General features: G+C 50.9%; 1 protein-coding gene across 1 annotated transcript in view; it reads left to right on the forward strand.

Moving 5' to 3' along the window:
- The window catches only part of LOC139569894 (rho GTPase-activating protein SYDE1-like), a 102,679-nt gene extending 85,440 nt beyond the window's left edge, over window positions 1-17,239 (forward strand). The window contains exons 8-10 of the mRNA XM_071391218.1: window positions 1,108-1,310; window positions 9,395-9,677; window positions 16,738-17,239. Coding sequence (XP_071247319.1) covers window positions 1,108-1,310; window positions 9,395-9,677; window positions 16,738-17,216 — 965 coding nt within the window. The 3' untranslated portion in view covers window positions 17,217-17,239. The remainder of the gene's footprint in view (window positions 1-1,107; window positions 1,311-9,394; window positions 9,678-16,737) is intronic.
- The last annotated feature ends 2,307 nt before the right edge of the window (window positions 17,240-19,546 follow it).

Here is a 19,546-nt window from a genome sequence, read left to right on the forward strand (position 1 = left end):
TATTTTCAGGTCTCTCCAGAGATGTTCGATCAGGTTCAAGTCCGGGCTCTGGTTGGGCCACTCAAGGACATTCAGAGACTTTTCCCGAAGCCACTCCTGCGTTGTCTTGTCTGTGTGCTTACGGTCGTTGTCCTGTTGGAAGGTGAACCTTTGCCCCAGTCTGAGGTCCTGAGAGCTCTGGAGCAGGTTTTCATCAAGGATCTCTCTGTACTTTGCTCCGTTCATCTTTCCCTCAATCCTGACTAGTCTCCCAGTTCTTAAAGGGTAGCTTGTGTGTAGCGTAGCTTCTTCCAGTGTGAAGTAATTAGGTAGCTTTGTGTGTAGCGTAGCTTCTTCCAGTGTGAAGTAATTGATAAGTTGGTGAACTATATTTCCAGAGTAGCTTCCCCGACACTGCTGATACCATACCTGTATGCCTTAGCTGAAACATTACCGATATGGGCGGCAGGTAGCCTAATGGTTAGAGGGGGAGGGGCAGGTAGACTAGTGGTTAGAGGTGGGAGGCAGGTAGCCTAGTGGTTAGAGGGGGAGGGGCAGGTAGCCTAGTGGTTAGAGGGGGAGGGGCAGGTAGCCTAGTGGTTAGAGGGGGAGGGGCAGGTAGACTAGTGGTTAGAGGTGGGAGGCAGGTAGCCTAGTGGTTAGAGGGGGAGGGGCAGGTAGCCTAGTGGTTAGAGGGGGAGGGGCAGGTAGACTAGTGGTTAGAGGTGGGAGGCAGGTAGCCTAGTGGTTAGAGGGGGAGGGGCAGGTAGCCTAGTGGTTAGAGGGGGAGGCAGGTAGCCTAGTGGTTAGAGGGGGGGAGGCAGGTAGCCTAGTGGTTAGAGAATTGGGCCAGTAATCGAAAGGTTGCTGGATTGAATCCCCGAGCTGACAAGGTATAAATCTGTCGTTCTGCCCCTGAACAAGGCAGTTAACCCACTGTTCCCCGGTAGGCCGTCATTGTAAATAAGAATTTGTTCTTAACTGACTTGCCTAGTTAAATAAAGGTTAAATAAAAAATAAAAAACATATTTGACCAAATGAAACTGATCCTAGTAAAAGGAAGCAGAAGGGGTTTGGACGTAGTTAAACCTTTTGTTTTTATTCCTTCCTTGTGATGTTTATGTTCAGGCATTCTGAAGGACTACCTACGTGAGCTGCCGTCCTCCCTTATCACCAGGACCTTGTACGAGGTGGTTTTGGAGGCCATGTCTCTGAGACCTCCTCCTTCCCGCTTCTCCCCTGGTACCTCCTCTCCTGGCAGGAGCGAGGGAGACGTACAGCGCTCTCAGAGCACCGTGGCCCTGCTGCATTGTCTGCCTGAACCAGAGAGGGTGGGTACCTGTCTGTCTGTCTGTCTGCCTGTCTGTCTGTCTGTCTGTCTGTCTGTCTGTCTTTCTGCCTGAACCAGAGAGGGTGGGTACCTGTCTCTGTCTGTCTGTCTGTCTGTCTGTCTGTCTGTCTGTCTGTCTGTCTGTCTGTCTGTCTGTCTGTCTGTCTGTCTGTCTGTCTGTCTGTCTGTCTGTCTGTCTGTCTTTCTGTCTGAACCAGAGAGGGTGGGTACCTGTCTGTCTGTCTGTCTGTCTGTCTGTCTGTCTGTCTGTCTGTCTGTCTGTCTGTCTGTCTGTCTGTCTGTCTGTCTGTCTGTCTGTCTGTCTGTCTGTCTGTCTGAACCAGAGAGGGTGGGTACATTACATTTACATTTAAGTCATTTAGCAGACGCTCTTATCCAGAGCGACTTACAAATTGGTGCATTCACCTTATGATATCCAGTGGAACAACCACTTTACAATAGTGCATCTAACTCTTTTAAGGGGGGGGGGGGGTTAGAAGGATTACTTTATCCTATCCTAGGTATTCCTTAAAGAGGTGGGGTTTCAGGTGTCTCCGGAAGGTGGTGATTGACTCCGCTGACCTGGCGTCGTGAGGGAGTTTGTTCCACCATTGGGGTGCCAGAGCAGCGAACAGTTTTGACTGGGCTGAGCGGGAACTGTACTTCCTCAGAGGTAGGGAGGCGAGCAGGCCAGAGGTGGATGAACGCAGTGCCCTTGTTTGGGTGTAGGGCCTGATCAGAGCCTGAAGGTACGGAGGTGCCGTTCCCCTCACAGCTCCGTAGGCAAGCACCATGGTCTTGTAGCGGATGCGAGCTTCAACTGGAAGCCAGTGGAGAGAGCGGAGGAGCGGGGTGACGTGAGAGAACTTGGGAAAGTTGAACACCAGACGGGCTGCGGCGTTCTGGATGAGTTGTAGGGGTTTAATGGCACAGGCAGGGAGCCCAGCCAACAGCGAGTTGCAGTAATCCAGACGGGAGATGACAAGTGCCTGGATTAGGACCTGCGCCGCTTCCTGCGTGAGGCAGGGTCGTACTCTGCGAATGTTGTAGAGCATGAACCTACAGGAACGGGTCACCGCCTTGATGTTAGTTGTTACATGTCTCTGTCTGTCTGTCTGAACCAGAGAGGGTGGGTACCTGTCTCTGTCTGTCTGTCTGTCTGTCTGTCTGTCTGTCTGTCTGTCTGTCTGTCTGTCTGTCTGTCTGTCTGTCTGTCTGTCTGTCTGTCTGTCTGTCTGTCTGTCTGTCTGAACCAGAGAGGGTGGGTACATGTCTCTCTCTCTCTGTCTGTCTGTCTGTCTGTCTGTCTGTCTGTCTGTCTGTCTGTCTGTCTGTCTGTCTGTCTGTCTGAACCAGAGAGGGTGGGTACATGTCTCTCTCTCTGTCTGTCTGTCTGTCTGTCTGTCTGTCTGTCTGTCTGTCTGTCTGTCTGTCTGTCTGTCTGTCTGTCTGAACCAGAGAGGGTGGGTACATGTCTCTCTCTCTCTCTGCCTGTCTGTCTGTCTGAACCAGAGAGGGTGGGTACATGTCTCTCTCTCTGTCTGTCTGTCTGTCTGTCTGTCTGTCTGTCTGTCTGTCTGTCTGTCTGTCTGTCTGTCTGTCTGTCTGTCTGTCTGTCTGTCTGTCTGTCTGTCTGTCTGAACCAGAGAGGGTGGGTACATGTCTCTCTCTCTGTCTGTCTGTCTGTCTCCCTCTGTGTCTCTCTCTGTATGTCTCTCTGTTTCTCTCTCTCAAATTCCTTGCTTTTGGGTCAGTCACAGTGGTCAGGTATTCTGCCACTGTATACTCTCTGTTTAGGGCCAAATAGCATTCTAGTTTGCTCAGTTTTTTTGTTAATTCTTTCCAATGTGTCAAGTAATTATCTTTTTGTTTTCTCATGATTTGGTTGGGTCTAATTGTGCTGTTGTCCTGGGGCTCTGTGGGGTGTGTTTGTGTTTGTGAACAGAGCCCTAGGACCAGCTTGCTTAGGGGACTCTTCTCCAGGTTCATCTCTCTGTAGGTGATGGCTTTGTTATGGAAGGTTTGGGAATCGCTTCCTTTTAGGTGGTTGTAGAATTTAACTTCTCTTTTCTGGATTTTGATAATTAGTGGGTATCGGCTTAATTCTGCTTTGCACGTATTATTTGGTGTTTTACGTTGTACACAGAGGATATTTTTGTAGAATTCTGCATGCAGAATCTCAATTTGGTGTTTGTCCCATTTTGTGAGTTCTTGGTTGGTGAGCGGACCCCAGACCTCACAACCATAAAGGGCAATGGGCTCTATGACTGATTCAAGTATTTTCAGCCAGATCCTAGTTGGTAAGGTGAATTTTATGTTCCTTTTGATGGCATAGAAGGGTTAGGCCCTATCTAACCTATCTAACCCTATCTAACCTATCTAACCTATCTAACCTATCTAACCTATCTAACCTATAGGGTTAGGTAGGGTTAGATAGGGTTAGGTAGGGTTAGGTAGGGTTAGGTAGAATTAGGTAGGGTTAGATAGGGTTAGGTAGGGTTAGGTAGGGTTAGGTAGGGTTAGGTAGGGTTAGGTAGGGTTAGGTAGTGTTAGATAGGGTTAGGTAGGGTTAGGTAGGGTTAGGTAGGGTTAGGTAGGGTTAGGTAGGGTTAGATAGGGTTAGGTAGGGTTAGGTAGGGTTAGGTAGGGTTAGGTAGGGTTAGGTAGGGTTAGATAGGGTTAGATAGGGTTAGGTAGGGTTAGGTAGGGTTAGGTAGGGTTAGATAGGGTTAGGTAGGGTTAGGTAGGGTTAGATAGGGTTAGGTAGGGTTAGATAGGGTTAGGTAGGGTTAGGTAGGGTTAGGTAGGGTTAGGTAGGGTTAGATAGGGTTAGGTAGGGTTAGGTAGGGTTAGGTAGGGTTAGGTAGGGTTAGGTAGGGTTAGGTAGGGTTAGATAGGGTTAGGTAGGGTTAGGTAGGGTTAGATAGGGTTAGGTAGGGTTAGATAGGGTTAGGTAGGGTTAGGTAGGGTTAGATAGGGTTAGGTAGGGTTAGGTAGGGTTAGGTAGGGTTAGATAGGGTTAGGTAGGGTTAGGTAGGGTTAGGTAGGGTTAGGTAGGGTTAGGTAGGGTTAGATAGGGTTAGGTAGGGTTAGGTAGGGTTAGGTAGGGTTAGGTAGGGTTAGATAGGGTTAGGTAGGGTTAGGTAGGGTTAGATAGGGTTAGGTAGGGTTAGATAGGGTTAGGTAGGGTTAGGTAGGGTTAGATAGGGTTAGATAGGGTTAGGTAGGGTTAGATAGGGTTAGATAGGGTTAGGTAGGGTTAGATAGGGTTAGATAGGTTAGATAGGGTTAGGTAGGGTTAGGTAGGGTTAGATAGGGTTAGGTAGGGTTAGGTAGGGTTAGATAGGGTTAGGTAGGGTTAGGTAGGGTTAGATAGGGTTAGATAGGGTTAGGTAGGGTTAGATAGGGTTAGATAGGGTTAGGTAGGGTTAGATAGGGTTAGATAGGGTTAGATAGGGTTAGGTAGGGTTAGGTAGGGTTAGATAGGGTTAGGTAGGGTTAGGTAGGGTTAGATAGGGTTAGGTAGGGTTAGGTAGGGTTAGATAGGGTTAGATAGGGTTAGGTAGGGTTAGATAGGGTTAGGTAGGGCTTTAGGTAGGGTTAGGGTTAGGGTTCTAACCCTCTTCTCTCCCCTCTCTCCAGTCCTCCCTGTCCCTCCTCCAGTCCTCCCTGTCCCTCCTCCAGTCCCCCCTGTCCCTCCTCCAGTCCTCCCTGTCCCTCCTCCAGTCCTCCCTGTCCCTCCTCCAGTCCCCCCTGTCTAACCCTCTTCTCTCCCCTCTCTCCAGTCCTCCCTGTCCCTCCTCCAGTCCTCCCTGTCTAACCCTCTTCTCTCCCCTCTCTCCAGTCCTCCCTGTCCCTCCTCCAGCCCCCCTTGTCCCTCCTCCAGTCCCCCCTGTCTAACCCTCTTCTCTCCCCTCTCTCCAGTCCTCCCTGTCCCTCCTCCAGTCCTCCCTGTCCCTCCTCCAGTCCCCCCTGTCCCTCCTCCAGTCCTCCCTGTCCCTCCTCCAGTCCTCCCTGTCCCTCCTCCAGTCCCCCCTGTCTAACCCTCTTCTCTCCCCTCTCTCCAGTCCTCCCTGTCCCTCCTCCAGTCCTCCCTGTCTAACCCTCTTCTCCCCCCTCTCTCCAGTCCTCCCTGTCCCTCCTCCAGCCCCCCTTGTCCCTCCTCCAGTCCCCCCTGTCTAACCCTCTTCTCTCCCCTCTCTCCAGTCCTCCCTGTCCCTCCTCCAGTCCTCCCTGTCCCTCCTCCAGTCCCCCCTGTCTAACCCTCTTCTCTCCCCTCTCTCCAGTCCTCCCTGTCCCTCCTCCAGTCCTCCCTGTCTAACCCTCTTCTCTCCCCTCTCTCCAGTCCCCCCTGTCCCTCCTCCAGTCCTCCCTGTCCCTCCTCCAGTTCTCCCTGTCTAACCCTCTTCTCTCCCCTCTCTCCAGTCCTCCCTGTCCCTCCTCCAGTCCTCCTTGTCCCTCCTCCAGTCCCCCCTGTCTAACCCTCTTCTCTCCCCTCTCTCCAGTCCTCCCTGTCCCTCCTCCAGTCCCCCCTGTCCCTCCTCCAGTCCTCCCTGTCTAACCCTCTTTTCTCCCCTCTCTCCAGTCCTCCCTGTCCCTCCTCCAGTCCTCCCTGTCTAACCCTCTTCTCTCCCCTCTCTCCAGTCCCCCCTGTCCTTCCTCCAGTCCCCCCTGTCCCTCCTCCAGCCCCCCCTGTCCCTCCTCCAGTCCCCCCTGTCCCTCCTCCAGTCCTCCCTGTCCCTCCTCCAGTCCTCCCTGTCTAACCCTCTTCTCTCCCCTCTCTCCAGTCCCCCCTGTCCCTCCTCCAGTCCTCCCTGTCCCTCCTCCAGTCCTCCCTGTCTAACCCTCTTCTCTCCCCTCTCTCCAGTCCTCCCTGTCCCTCCTCCAGTCCTCCCTGTCCCTCCTCCAGTCCCCCCTGTCTAACCCTCTTCTCTCCCCTCTCTCCAGTCCTACCTGTCCCTCCTCCAGTCCTCCCTGTCTAACCCTCTTCTCTCCCCTCTCTCCAGTCCTCCCTGTCCCTCCTCCAGCCCCCCTTGTCCCTCCTCCAGTCCCCCCTGTCTAACCCTCTTCTCTCCCCTCTCTCCAGTCCTCCCTGTCCCTCCTCCAGTCCTCCCTGTCCCTCCTCCAGTCCCCCCTGTCCCTCCTCCAGTCCTCCCTGTCCCTCCTCCAGTCCTCCCTGTCCCTCCTCCAGTCCCCCCTGTCTAACCCTCTTCTCTCCCCTCTCTCCAGTCCTCCCTGTCCCTCCTCCAGTCCTCCCTGTCTAACCCTCTTCTCTCCCCTCTCTCCAGTCCTCCCTGTCCCTCCTCCAGCCCCCCTTGTCCCTCCTCCAGTCCCCCCTGTCTAACCATCTTCTCTCCCCTCTCTCCAGTCCTCCCTGTCCCTCCTCCAGTCCTCCCTGTCCCTCCTCCAGTCCCCCCTGTCTAACCCTCTTCTCTCCCCTCTCTCCAGTCCTCCCTGTCCCTCCTCCAGTCCTCCCTGTCTAACCCTCTTCTCTCCCCTCTCTCCAGTCCCCCCTGTCCCTCCTCCAGTCCTCCCTGTCCCTCCTCCAGTTCTCCCTGTCTAACCCTCTTCTCTCCCCTCTCTCCAGTCCTCCCTGTCCCTCCTCCAGTCCTCCTTGTCCCTCCTCCAGTCCCCCCTGTCTAACCCTCTTCTCTCCCCTCTCTCCAGTCCTCCCTGTCCCTCCTCCAGTCCCCCCTGTCCCTCCTCCAGTCCTCCCTGTCTAACCCTCTTCTCTCCCCTCTCTCCAGTCCTCCCTGTCCCTCCTCCAGTCCTCCCTGTCTAACCCTCTTCTCTCCCCTCTCTCCAGTCCCCCCTGTCCTTCCTCCAGTCCCCCCTGTCCCTCCTCCAGCCCCCCCTGTCCCTCCTCCAGTCCCCCCTGTCCCTCCTCCAGTCCTCCCTGTCCCTCCTCCAGTCCTCCCTGTCTAACCCTCTTCTCTCCCCTCTCTCCAGTCCCCCCTGTCCCTCCTCCAGTCCTCCCTGTCCCTCCTCCAGTCCTCCCTGTCTAACCCTCTTCTCTCCCCTCTCTCCAGTCCTCCCTGTCCCTCCTCCAGTCCTCCCTGTCTAACCCTCTTCTCTCCCCTCTCTCCAGTCCCCCCTGTCCCTCCTCCAGTCCTCCCTGTCCCTCCTCCAGTCCTCCCTGTATAACCCTCTTCTCTCCCCTCTCTCCAGTCCCCGCTGTCCCTCTCTCCAGTCCTCCCTGTCCCTCCTCCAGTCCTCCCTGTCTAACCCTCTTCTCTCCCCTCTCTCCAGTCCTCCCTGTCCCTCCTCCAGTCCTCCCTGTCCCTCCTCCAGTCCCCCCTGTCCCTCCTCCAGTCCCCCCTGTCCCTCCTCCAGTCCCCCCTGTCCCTCTCTCCAGTCCTCCCTGTCCCTCTCTCCAGTCCCCCCTGTCCCTCCTCCAGTCCTCCCTGTCCCTCCTCCAGTCCTCCCTGTCCCTCCTCCAGTCCTCCCTGTCCCTCCTCCAGTCCCCCCTGTCCCTCCTCCAGTCCTCCCTGTCCCTCCTCCAGTCCCCCCTGTCCCTCCTCCAGTCCTCCCTGTCCCTCTCTCCAGTCCCCCCTGTCCCTCCTCCAGTCCTCCCTGTCCCTCCTCCAGTCCCCCCTGTCCCTCCTCCAGTCCTCCCTGTCCCTCCTCCAGTCCTCCCTGTCCCTCTCTCCAGTCCCCCCTGTCCCTCCTCCAGTCCTCCCTGTCCCTCCTCCAGTCCCCCCTGTCCCTCCTCCAGTCCTCCCTGTCCCTCCTCCAGTCCCCCCTGTCCCTCCTCCAGTCCTCCCTGTCCCTCCTCCAGTCCCCCCTGTCCCTCCTCCAGTCCTCCCTGTCCCTCTCTCCAGTCCCCCCTGTCCCTCCTCCAGTCCTCCCTGTCCCTCCTCCAGTCCCCCCTGTCCCTCCTCCAGTCCTCCCTGTCCCTCCTCCAGTCCCCCCTGTCCCTCCTCCAGTCCTCCCTATCCCTCCTCCAGTCCCCCCTGTCCCTCCTCCAGTCCCCCCTGTCCCTCCTCCAGTCCCCCCTGTCCTTCTCTCCAGTCCTCCCTGTCCCTCTCTCCAGTCCTCCCTGTCCCTCCTCCAGTCCTCCCTGTCTAACCCTCTTCTCTCTCCCCTCTCTCCAGTCCCCCCTGTCCCTCCTCCAGTCCCCCCTGTCCCTCCTCCAGTCCCCCTGTCTAACCCTCTTCTCTCTCCTCTCTCCAGTCCTCCCTGTCCCTCCTCCAGTCCTCCCTGTCCCTCCTCCAGTCCCCCCTGTCCCTCCTCCAGTCCTCCCTGTCCCTCCTCCAGTCCTCCCTGTCTAACCCTCTTCTCTCTCCTCTCTCCAGTCCCCCCTGTCCCTCCTCCAGTCCTCCCTGTCCCTCCTCCAGTCCCCCCTGTCCCTCCTCCAGTCCCCCCTTTCCCTCTCTCCAGTCCCCCCTGTCCCTCTCTCCAGTCCTCCCTGTCCCTCCTCCAGTCCTCCCTGTCTAACCCTCTTCTCTCTCCTCTCTCCAGTCCCCCCTGTCCCTCTCTCCAGTCCCCCCTGTCCCTCTCTCCAGTCCCCCCTGTCCCTCTCTCCAGTCCTCCCTGTCCCTCTCTCCAGTCCTCCCTGTCCCTCCTCCAGTCCCCCCTGTCCCTCCTCCAGTCCCCCCTGTCCCTCTCTCCAGTCCCCCCTGTCCCTCTCTCCAGTCCCCCCTGTCCCTCTCTCCAGTCCCCCCTGTCCCTCCTCCAGTCCTCCCTGTCCCTCCTCCAGTCCTCCCTGTCTAACCCTCTTCTCTCCCCTCTCTCCAGTCCTCCCTGTCCCTCCTCCAGTCCTCCCTGTCCCTCCTCCAGTCCCCCCTGTCCCTCTCTCCAGTCCCCCCTGTCCCTCTCTCCAGTCCCCCCTGTCCCTCCTCCAGTCCTCCCTGTCCCTCCTCCAGTCCTCCCTGTCTAACCCTCTTCTCTCCCCTCTCTCCAGTCCCCCCTGTCCCTCCTCCAGTCCTCCCTGTCCCTCCTCCAGTCCTCCCTGTCTAACCCTCTTCTCTCCCCTCTCTCCAGTCCCCCCTGTCCCTCTCTCCAGTCCCCCCTGTCCCTCCTCCAGTCCTCCCTGTCCCTCCTCCAGTCCTCCCTGTCTAACCCTCTTCTCTCTCCTCTCTCCAGGCCACCCTCTCGCTGCTCCTGGACCATCTGAGCCTTGTTGCCTCCTACAGTGACTGTAACCGGATGAACTGTCAGAACCTGGCGGTGTGTTTCGGCCCGGTGCTCCTGACCCCCACCCAGGAGTCGTGGCGACCCACTGCACCGGGACAGGGAGGGCAGGGCGGGCACGGGGGGAGCTGTGGAAGGGGCGGACGGAGTTTTGCTCACAGTGAGGAGATCGCCAGTGCTGTGGACTTCAAGAGACACATCGAGGCCTTGCATTACCTGCTGCAGCTTTGGCCCAGTAAGTGTCTGTTGGTACAAAGTGGGCCGACATATCCAACAGGGCCAAACTGATGGATATGACCTCATTGCAACCAGATAAATAGCTTTGTTACGTCATTTCAACCAGTCTTCCCGTTTCCTAGTGAATCTGTACTATACAGTGCCTTTGGAATGTATTCAGACCCCTTGACTTTTTCCACATGTTGTTACGTTACAGCCTTATTCTAAAATCTATTAAATCGTTTTTTCCCCTCATCAATCTACACACTATACCACATAATGACATCACAATACCCCATAATGACATCACAATACCCCATAATGACATCACAATATCCCATAATGACAAAGAAAGAATAGTTTTTTGGAATGTTTTGCTAATTTATTCAATATAAAATCTGAAATATGACATTTACGTAAGTATTCAGACCCTTTACTCAGTACTTTGTTGAAGCACCTTTGGCAGCGATTACAGCCACGAGTCTTCTTGGGTATGACGCTACAAGCTTGGCACACCTGTATTTGGGGAATTTCTCCCATTCTCTTTTGCAGATCCTCTCAAGCTCCAAGCGGGCTGTCATGTGCCTTTTACTGAGGAGTGGCTTCCGTCTGGCCACTCTACCATAAAGGGCTGATTGGTGGAGTGCTGCAGAGATGGTTGTCCTTCTGGAAGGTTCTTCCATCTCCACAGAGGAACTCTGGAGCTCTGTCAGAGTGACCATTGGGTTCTTGGTCACTGACCAAGACCCTTCTCCCCAGATTGCTCAGTTTGGCCGGGCGACCAGCTCTAGGACGAGTCTTGGTGGTTCTGAATTTCTTCCATTTAAGAATGATGGAGGCCATTGTGTTCTTGGGGACCTTCAATGCTACAGACAGTTGTTTGGTACCCTTCCCCAGATCTGTGCCTCGACACAATCCAGTCTCGGGGCTCTATGGATAATTCCTTCGACCTCATGGCTTGGTTTTTGCTCTGACATTCACTGTCAACTGTGGGACCTTATATAGACAGGTGTGTGCCTTTCCAAATCATGTCCAATCAATTGAATTTACCACAGGTGGACTCCAATCAAGTTGTAGAAACATCTCAAGGCTAATCAATGGAAACAGGATGCACCTGAGCTCAATTTCGAGTCTCATAGCAAAGGGTCTGAATACTTATGTAAATAAGGTATTTCAATTTTTAAGAATTTCTTTGCTGCAAAAATGTCAAAAAATCTGTTTTCGCTTTGTCATTATGGGGTACTGTGTGTAGATTGAGGAGAAAAAAATATTAATTTAATCCATTTTAGAATAAGGTTGTAACGTAACAAAATGTGGAAAAAGTCCAGGGGTCTGAATACTTTCCGAATGCACTGTATGACCAAAAGTATGTGGACACCTGCTCGTCAAACATCTCATTCTAAAATCATGGGAATTAATATAGAGTTGGTCCCCCCTTTGCTGCTGTAACAGCCTCCACTCTTCTGGGAAGGCTTTCCACTAGATGTTGGAACACTGCTGCTATAACAGCCTCCACTCTTCTGGGAAGGCTTTCCACTAGATGTTGGAACATTGCTGCTATAACAGCCTCCACTCTTCTGGGAAGGCTTTCCACTAGATGTTGGAACATTGCTGCTATAACAGCCTCCACTCTTCTGGGAAGGCTTTCCACTAGATGTTGGAACACTGCTGCTATAACAGCCTCCACTCTTCTGGGAAGGCTTTCCACTAGATGTTGGAACATTGCTGCTATAACAGCCTCCACTCTTCTGGGAAGGCTTTCCACTAGATGTTGGAACATTGCTGCTATAACAGCCTCCACTCTTCTGGGAAGGCTTTCCACTAGATGTTGGAACACTGCTGCTATAACAGCCTCCACTCTTCTGGGAAGGCTTTCCACTAGATGTTGGAACACTGCTGCTATACTATAACAGCCTCCACTCTTCTGGGAAGGCTTTCCACTAGATGTTGGAACACTGCTGCTATACTATAACAGCCTCCACTCTTCTGGGAAGGCTTTCCACTAGATGTTGGAACACTGCTGCTATACTATAACAGCCTCCACTCTTCTGGGAAGGCTTTCCACTAGATGTTGGAACACTGCTGCTATAACAGCCTCCACTCTTCTGGGAAGGCTTTCCACTAGATGTTGGAACATTGCTGCTGTAACAGCCTCCACTCTTCTGGGAAGGCTTTCCACTAGATGTTGGTACATTGCTGCTATAACAGCCTCCACTCTTCTGGGAAGGCTTTCCACTAGATGTTGGAACATTGCTGCTATAACAGCCTCCACTCTTCTGGGAGGGCTTTCCACTAGATGATGGAACATTGCTGCTATAACAGCCTCCACTCTTCTGGGAAGGCTTTCCACTAGATGTTGGAACATTGCTGCTATAACAGCCTCCACTCTTCTGGGAGGGCTTTCCACTAGATGATGGAACATTGCTGCTATAACAGCCTCCACTCTTCTGGGAAGGCTTTCCACTAGATGTTGGAACATTGCTGCTATAACAGCCTCCACTCTTCTGGGAAGGCTTTCCACTAGATGTTGGAACATTGCTCCTATAACAGCCTCCACTCTTCTGGGAAGGCTTTCCACTAGATGTTGGAACATTGCTGCTATAACAGCCTCCACTCTTCTGGGAAGGCTTTCCACTAGATGTTGGAACATTGCTGCTATAACAGCCTCCACTCTTCTGGGAAGGCTTTCCACTAGATGTTGGAACATTGCTGCTATAACAGCCTCCACTCTTCTGGGAAGGCTTTCCACTAGATGTTGGAACATTGCTGCTATAACAGCCTCCACTCTTCTGGGAAGGCTTTCCACTAGATGTTGGAACATTGCTGCTATAACAGCCTCCACTCTTCTGGGAAGGCTTTCCACTAGATGTTGGAACATTGCTGCTATAACAGCCTCCACTCTTCTGGGAAGGCTTTCCACTAGATGTTGGAACATTGCTCCTATAACAGCCTCCACTCTTCTGGGAAGGCTTTCCACTAGATGTTGGAACATTGCTGCTATAACAGCCTCCACTCTTCTGGGAAGGCTTTCCACTAGATGTTGGAACATTGCTGCTATAACAGCCTCCACTCTTCTGGGAAGGCTTTCCACTAGATGTTGGAACATTGCTGCTGTAACAGCCTCCACTCTTCTGGGAAGGCTTTCCACTAGATGTTGGTACATTGCTGCTATAACAGCCTCCACTCTTCTGGGAAGGCTTTCCACTAGATGTTGGAACATTGCTGCTATAACAGCCTCCACTCTTCTGGGAAGGCTTTCCACTAGATGTTGGAACATTGCTGCTGTAACAGCCTCCACTCTTCTGGGAAGGCTTTCCACTAGATGTTGGAACATTGCTGCTATAACAGCCTCCACTCTTCTGGGAAGGCTTTCCACTAGATGTTGGAACATTGCTGCTATAACAGCCTCCACTCTTCTGGGAAGGCTTTCCACTAGATGTTGGAACATTGCTGCTATAACAGCCTCCACTCTTCTGGGAAGGCTTTCCACTAGATGTTGGAACATTGCTGCTGTAACAGCCTCCACTCTTCTGGGAAGGCTTTCCACTAGATGTTGGAACACTGCTGCTATAACAGCCTCCACTCTTCTGGGAAGGCTTTCCACTAGATGTTGGAACACTGCTGCTATAACAGCCTCCACTCTTCTGGGAAGGCTTTCCGCTAGATGTTGGAACACTGCTGCTATACTATAACAGCCTCCACTCTTCTGGGAAGGCTTTCCACTAGATGTTGGAACACTGCTGCTATACTATAACAGCCTCCACTCTTCTGGGAAGGCTTTCCACTAGATGTTGGAACACTGCTGCTATAACAGCCTCCACTCTTCTGGGAAGGCTTTCCACTAGATGTTGGAACATTGCTGCTGTAACAGCCTCCACTCTTCTGGGAAGGCTTTCCACTAGATGTTGGTACATTGCTGCTATAACAGCCTCCACTCTTCTGGGAAGGCTTTCCACTAGATGTTGGAACATTGCTGCTATAACAGCCTCCACTCTTCTGGGAGGGCTTTCCACTAGATGATGGAACATTGCTGCTATAACAGCCTCCACTCTTCTGGGAAGGCTTTCCACTAGATGTTGGAACATTGCTGCTATAACAGCCTCCACTCTTCTGGGAGGGCTTTCCACTAGATGATGGAACATTGCTGCTATAACAGCCTCCACTCTTCTGGGAAGGCTTTCCACTAGATGTTGGAACATTGCTGCTATAACAGCCTCCACTCTTCTGGGAAGGCTTTCCACTAGATGTTGGAACATTGCTCCTATAACAGCCTCCACTCTTCTGGGAAGGCTTTCCACTAGATGTTGGAACATTGCTGCTATAACAGCCTCCACTCTTCTGGGAAGGCTTTCCACTAGATGTTGGAACATTGCTGCTATAACAGCCTCCACTCTTCTGGGAAGGCTTTCCACTAGATGTTGGAACATTGCTGCTATAACAGCCTCCACTCTTCTGGGAAGGCTTTCCACTAGATGTTGGAACATTGCTGCTATAACAGCCTCCACTCTTCTGGGAAGGCTTTCCACTAGATGTTGGAACATTGCTGCTATAACAGCCTCCACTCTTCTGGGAAGGCTTTCCACTAGATGTTGGAACATTGCTGCTATAACAGCCTCCACTCTTCTGGGAAGGCTTTCCACTAGATGTTGGAACATTGCTCCTATAACAGCCTCCACTCTTCTGGGAAGGCTTTCCACTAGATGTTGGAACATTGCTGCTATAACAGCCTCCACTCTTCTGGGAAGGCTTTCCACTAGATGTTGGAACATTGCTGCTATAACAGCCTCCACTCTTCTGGGAAGGCTTTCCACTAGATGTTGGAACATTGCTGCTGTAACAGCCTCCACTCTTCTGGGAAGGCTTTCCACTAGATGTTGGTACATTGCTGCTATAACAGCCTCCACTCTTCTGGGAAGGCTTTCCACTAGATGTTGGAACATTGCTGCTATAACAGCCTCCACTCTTCTGGGAAGGCTTTCCACTAGATGTTGGAACATTGCTGCTGTAACAGCCTCCACTCTTCTGGGAAGGCTTTCCACTAGATGTTGGAACATTGCTGCTATAACAGCCTCCACTCTTCTGGGAAGGCTTTCCACTAGATGTTGGAACATTGCTGCTATAACAGCCTCCACTCTTCTGGGAAGGCTTTCCACTAGATGTTGGAACATTGCTGCTATAACAGCCTCCACTCTTCTGGGAAGGCTTTCCACTAGATGTTGGAACATTGCTGCTGTAACAGCCTCCACTCTTCTGGGAGGGCTTTCCACTAGATGTTGGAACATTGCTGCTATAACAGCCTCCACTCTTCTGGGAGGGCTTTCCACTAGATGATGGAACATTGCTGCTATAACAGCCTCCACTCTTCTGGGAAGGCTTTCCACTAGATGTTGGAACATTGCTGCTGTAACAGCCTCCACTCTTCTGGGAAGGCTTTCCACTAGATGTTGGAACATTGCTGCTATAACAGCCTCCACTCTTCTGGGAAGGCTTTCCACTAGATGTTGGAACATTGCTGCTATAATAGCCTCCACTCTTCTGGGAAGGCTTTCCACTAGATGTTGGATCATTGCTGCTATAACAGCCTCCACTCTTCTGGGAAGGCTTTCCACTAGATGTTGGAACATTGCTGCTATAACAGCCTCCACTCTTCTGGGAAGGCTTTCCACTAGATGTTGGAACATTGCTGCTATAACAGCCTCCACTCTTCTGGGAAGGCTTTCCACTAGATGTTGGAACATTGCTGCTGTAACAGCCTCCACTCTTCTGGGAAGGCTTTCCACTAGATGTTGGAACATTGCTGCTATAACAGCCTCCACTCTTCTGGGAAGGCTTTCCACTAGATGTTGGAACATTGCTGCTATAACAGCCTCCACTCTTCTGGGAAGGCTTTCCACTAGATGTTGGAACATTGCTGCTATAACAGCCTCCACTCTTCTGGGAAGGCTTTCCACTAGATGTTGGAACATTGCTGCTATAACAGCCTCCACTCTTCTGGGAAGGCTTTCCACTAGATGTTGGAACATTGCTGCTGTAACAGCCTCCACTCTTCTGGGAAGGCTTTCCACTAGATGTTGGAACATTGCTGCTATAACAGCCTCCACTCTTCTGGGAGGGCTTTCCACTAGATGATGGAACATTGCTGCTATAACAGCCTCCACTCTTCTGGGAAGGCTTTCCACTAGATGTTGGAACATTGCTGCTATAACAGCCTCCACTCTTCTGGGAAGGCTTTCCACTAGATGTTGGAACATTGCTGCTATAACAGCCTCCACTCTTCTGGGAAGGCTTTCCACTAGATGTTGGAACATTGCTGCTATAACAGCCTCCACTCTTCTGGGAAGGCTTTCCACTAGATGATGGAACATTGCTGCTATAACAGCCTCCACTCTTCTGGGAAGGCTTTCCACTAGATGTTGGAACATTGCTGCTATAACAGCCTCCACTCTTCTGGGAAGGCTTTCCACTAGATGTTGGAACATTGCTGCTGTAACAGCCTCCACTCTTCTGGGAAGGCTTTCCACTAGATGTTTGAACATTGCTGCATCCTGACTCTTGGGGTCTCCCGAGTGGCGCAGCGGTCTAAGGCACTGCATTTCAGTGCTAGAGGCGTCACTGCAGACCCTGGTTTGATTCCAGGCTGTATCACAACCGGCCGTGATTGGGAGTCCCATAGGGCGGCGCACAATTGGCTCAGCGTCGTCCGGGTTTGGGTTTGGACGGGGGTAGGCCGTCATTTTAAATAAGAATTTGTTCTTAACTGACTTGCCTAGTTAAATAAAGATTAAATAAAAAATAAAAAATTCTCATAAAATTTTTAATGATGGTGTCACGTTGAAAGTCACTGAGCTCTTCAGTAAGGCCATTCTATTGCTAATGTTTGTCTATGGAGATTGCATGGCTGTGTGCTCGATTTTATACACCTGTCAGCAACGGGTGTGGCTGAAATATCCCGAATCCACTAATTTGAAGGGGTGTCCACATACTCTTGTCTATAAATATATTTGATTTGCAACAGTGGGACGTGTTGAGAACATCTCTGGGTTTGAAACCTTTCCTCTCTCTGCTTCCTAACTCCTCAGTTCCTACAGACCGAGTGACAGACAACCCTGACTCTCCCGCCCTCCTCCAGCCCTCCTCCAGTTCAGACGTGCCTCCTTCCCCTCCCAGCCCCATGCCCCATAACCCCCTGCGGCGGCGCTGCCAGCGCGGCCTGTCTCTGCCTCTGGACCTACCGGGGGACGAAGTGGGCGTGGTGTCGCGACGTGGGCGGGGCCGACTGGAGAGCCCGCCGTGTAACCGGTATGCTGGCGACTGGAGCGTGTGTGGGCGGGACTTTCTGTCCGGAGGAGATGCGGACTACGATGAGGTGGCGGGGAGCGACAGTGAGGAAGAGGAGGAAGAGAGGGAGGTGAAGAAGGTGGAGTGGACTCAGTACGTAGATGACTTAGTTCTGGATTTTGACGCCCCGTTTACCTGCAGACTGAGTCTCAAAGACTTTGATACGCTGATATCAGACCTGGAGAGAGAGCTGTCCAAACAGATCCACATCTGTCTCTGAGAGGGAGAGGGAGGAGAGGAGGGGGGAGAAGAGGGAGGAGAGGGGAGGGGAGGAGGAGAGGAGAGGAGGGGAGAGGAGAGGAGAGGAGGGGAGAGGAGGGAGGAGGAGGGAGGAGGAGGGAGGAGGAGAGAGGAGGGGAGGAGAGAGGAGGGAGGAGAGGAGAGGAGAGGAGAGGAGGGAGGAGAGGAGAGGAGGGAGGAGAGGAGAGGAGGGAGGAGAGGAGGGAGGAGGAGAGAGAGCTGTCCAAACAGATCAACATCTGTCTCTGAGAGGGAGAGGGAGGAGAGGAGGAGAGGAAGGGAGGAGGAGAGAGACGGATATATTATTGAAGGTCAGGAGATTCTAGTCTTTATTAGGAAATGACCAAAGAAAGACGACAAGCAACGGTATTTGCTTCAGTAATGTTGAAGTGTTCCAATATGTTTAAAAAGCTTAATTCCCGGTGTTTTCTTTTCCCAAATGCTGGTTCTTCTACAAACAAGTGATACCATTCTAGTCTTGGATAACACAAGGACACCTTATTTGTAGAGACATCGACCAGTAATGTTCACAGTGACATTTCAATGTTTGTTAAAATCCTAGTTTCTATGCCATGTGAAGGCTGCAATGCTGTTATGGACGTTGACTCTGTAATGTTGTCAGTCAAATGTTTGTGCCAAAAAAAAGTATTTATTTATTTCTCCCATTCGAAGGAAGTCCATTTAAGGTCTATTGTTGATGTAATTCCAATGATTTATTCTCTAAATTCCAGTGAAGCATGAAGGACAGATCTTTAATCGTTTTGGACAAAATAATGCATTGAAAATGTACATTACCAGTCAAAGGTTTGGACACACCTACTCATTCAAGGGTTTTTCTTTATTTTTACTATTTTCTACATTGTAGAATAATAGTGAAGACATCAAAACTAGGAAATAACACATATGGAATCATGTAGTAACCAAAAAAAGTCAACAACAAAAATATATTTTTTTGCCTTGATGACAAAGCTGTCATCAAGGCAAAGGGTGGCTACTTTGAAGAATCTCAAATATAAAAATATATTTTGATTTGTTTAACACTTTTTTTGGTTACTACATGATTCCATATGTGTTATTTCCTAGTTGTGATGTCTTCACTGTTATTCTACAACGTAGAAAATAGTAAAAATAAAGAAAAACCCTTGAATGAGTAGGTGTGTTCAAACTTTTGACTGGTCCTGTATAAATTAAATTTGATGAGATGTCAAAAAATATATGTTAGTTCAAGTATTAATATGTCTGTTAATCAGATTCCAGGTTGATCTTGAGACCTGATTGTGAATTAATGAACTGAGTTGGATTTAGACACGAGCACAAGTCTTTCGGCTGAATTCCAAGACACACGTCAACGACTCATTATAAAACTGTCTTTCAGCTGAATTCCAAGACACACACCAACGACTCATTATAAAACTGTCTTTCAGTTGAATTCCAAGACACACGCCAACGACTCATTATAAAACTGTCTTTCAACTGAATTCCAAGACACACCAACGACTCATTATAAAACTGTCTTTCGGCTGAATTCCAAGACACCAACGACTCATTATAAAACTGTCTTTCAGTTGAATTCCAAGACACACACCAACGACTCATTATAAAACTGTCTTTCAGTTGAATTCCAAGACACACGCCAACGACTCATTATAAAACTGTCTTTCAACTGAATTCCAAGACACACCAACGACTCATTATAAAACTGTCTTTCAGCTGAATTCCAAGACACCAACGACTCATTATAAAACTGTCTTTCAGCTGAATTCCAAGACACACACCAACGACTCATTATAAAACTGTCTTTCAGTTGAATTCCAAGACACACCAACGACTCATTATAAAACTGTCTTTCAGTTGAATTCCAAGACACCAACGACTCATTATAAAACTGTCTTTCAGCTGAATTCCAAGACACACACCAACGACTCATTATAAAACTGTCTTTCAGTTGAATTCCAAGACACACGCCAACGACTCATTATAAAACTGTCTTTCAGTTGAATTCCAAGACACACACCAATGACTCATTATAAAACTGTTTTTCAGTTGAATTCCAAGACACACCAACGACTCATTATAAAACTGTCTTTCAGCTGAATTCCAAGACACCAACGACTCATTATAAAACTGTCTTTCAGCTGAATTCCAAGACACCAACGACTCATTATAAAACTGTCTTTCAGTTGAATTCCAAGACACACCAACGACTCATTATAAAACTGTCTTTCAGTTGAATTCCAAGACACACGCCAACGACTCATTATAAACTGTCTTTCAGCTGAATTCCAAGACACCAACGACTCATTATAAAAC

Source organism: Salvelinus alpinus, chromosome 3 (assembly GCF_045679555.1).
Source record: "Salvelinus alpinus chromosome 3, SLU_Salpinus.1, whole genome shotgun sequence".
Classification (NCBI taxonomy): domain Eukaryota; kingdom Metazoa; phylum Chordata; class Actinopteri; order Salmoniformes; family Salmonidae; genus Salvelinus; species Salvelinus alpinus.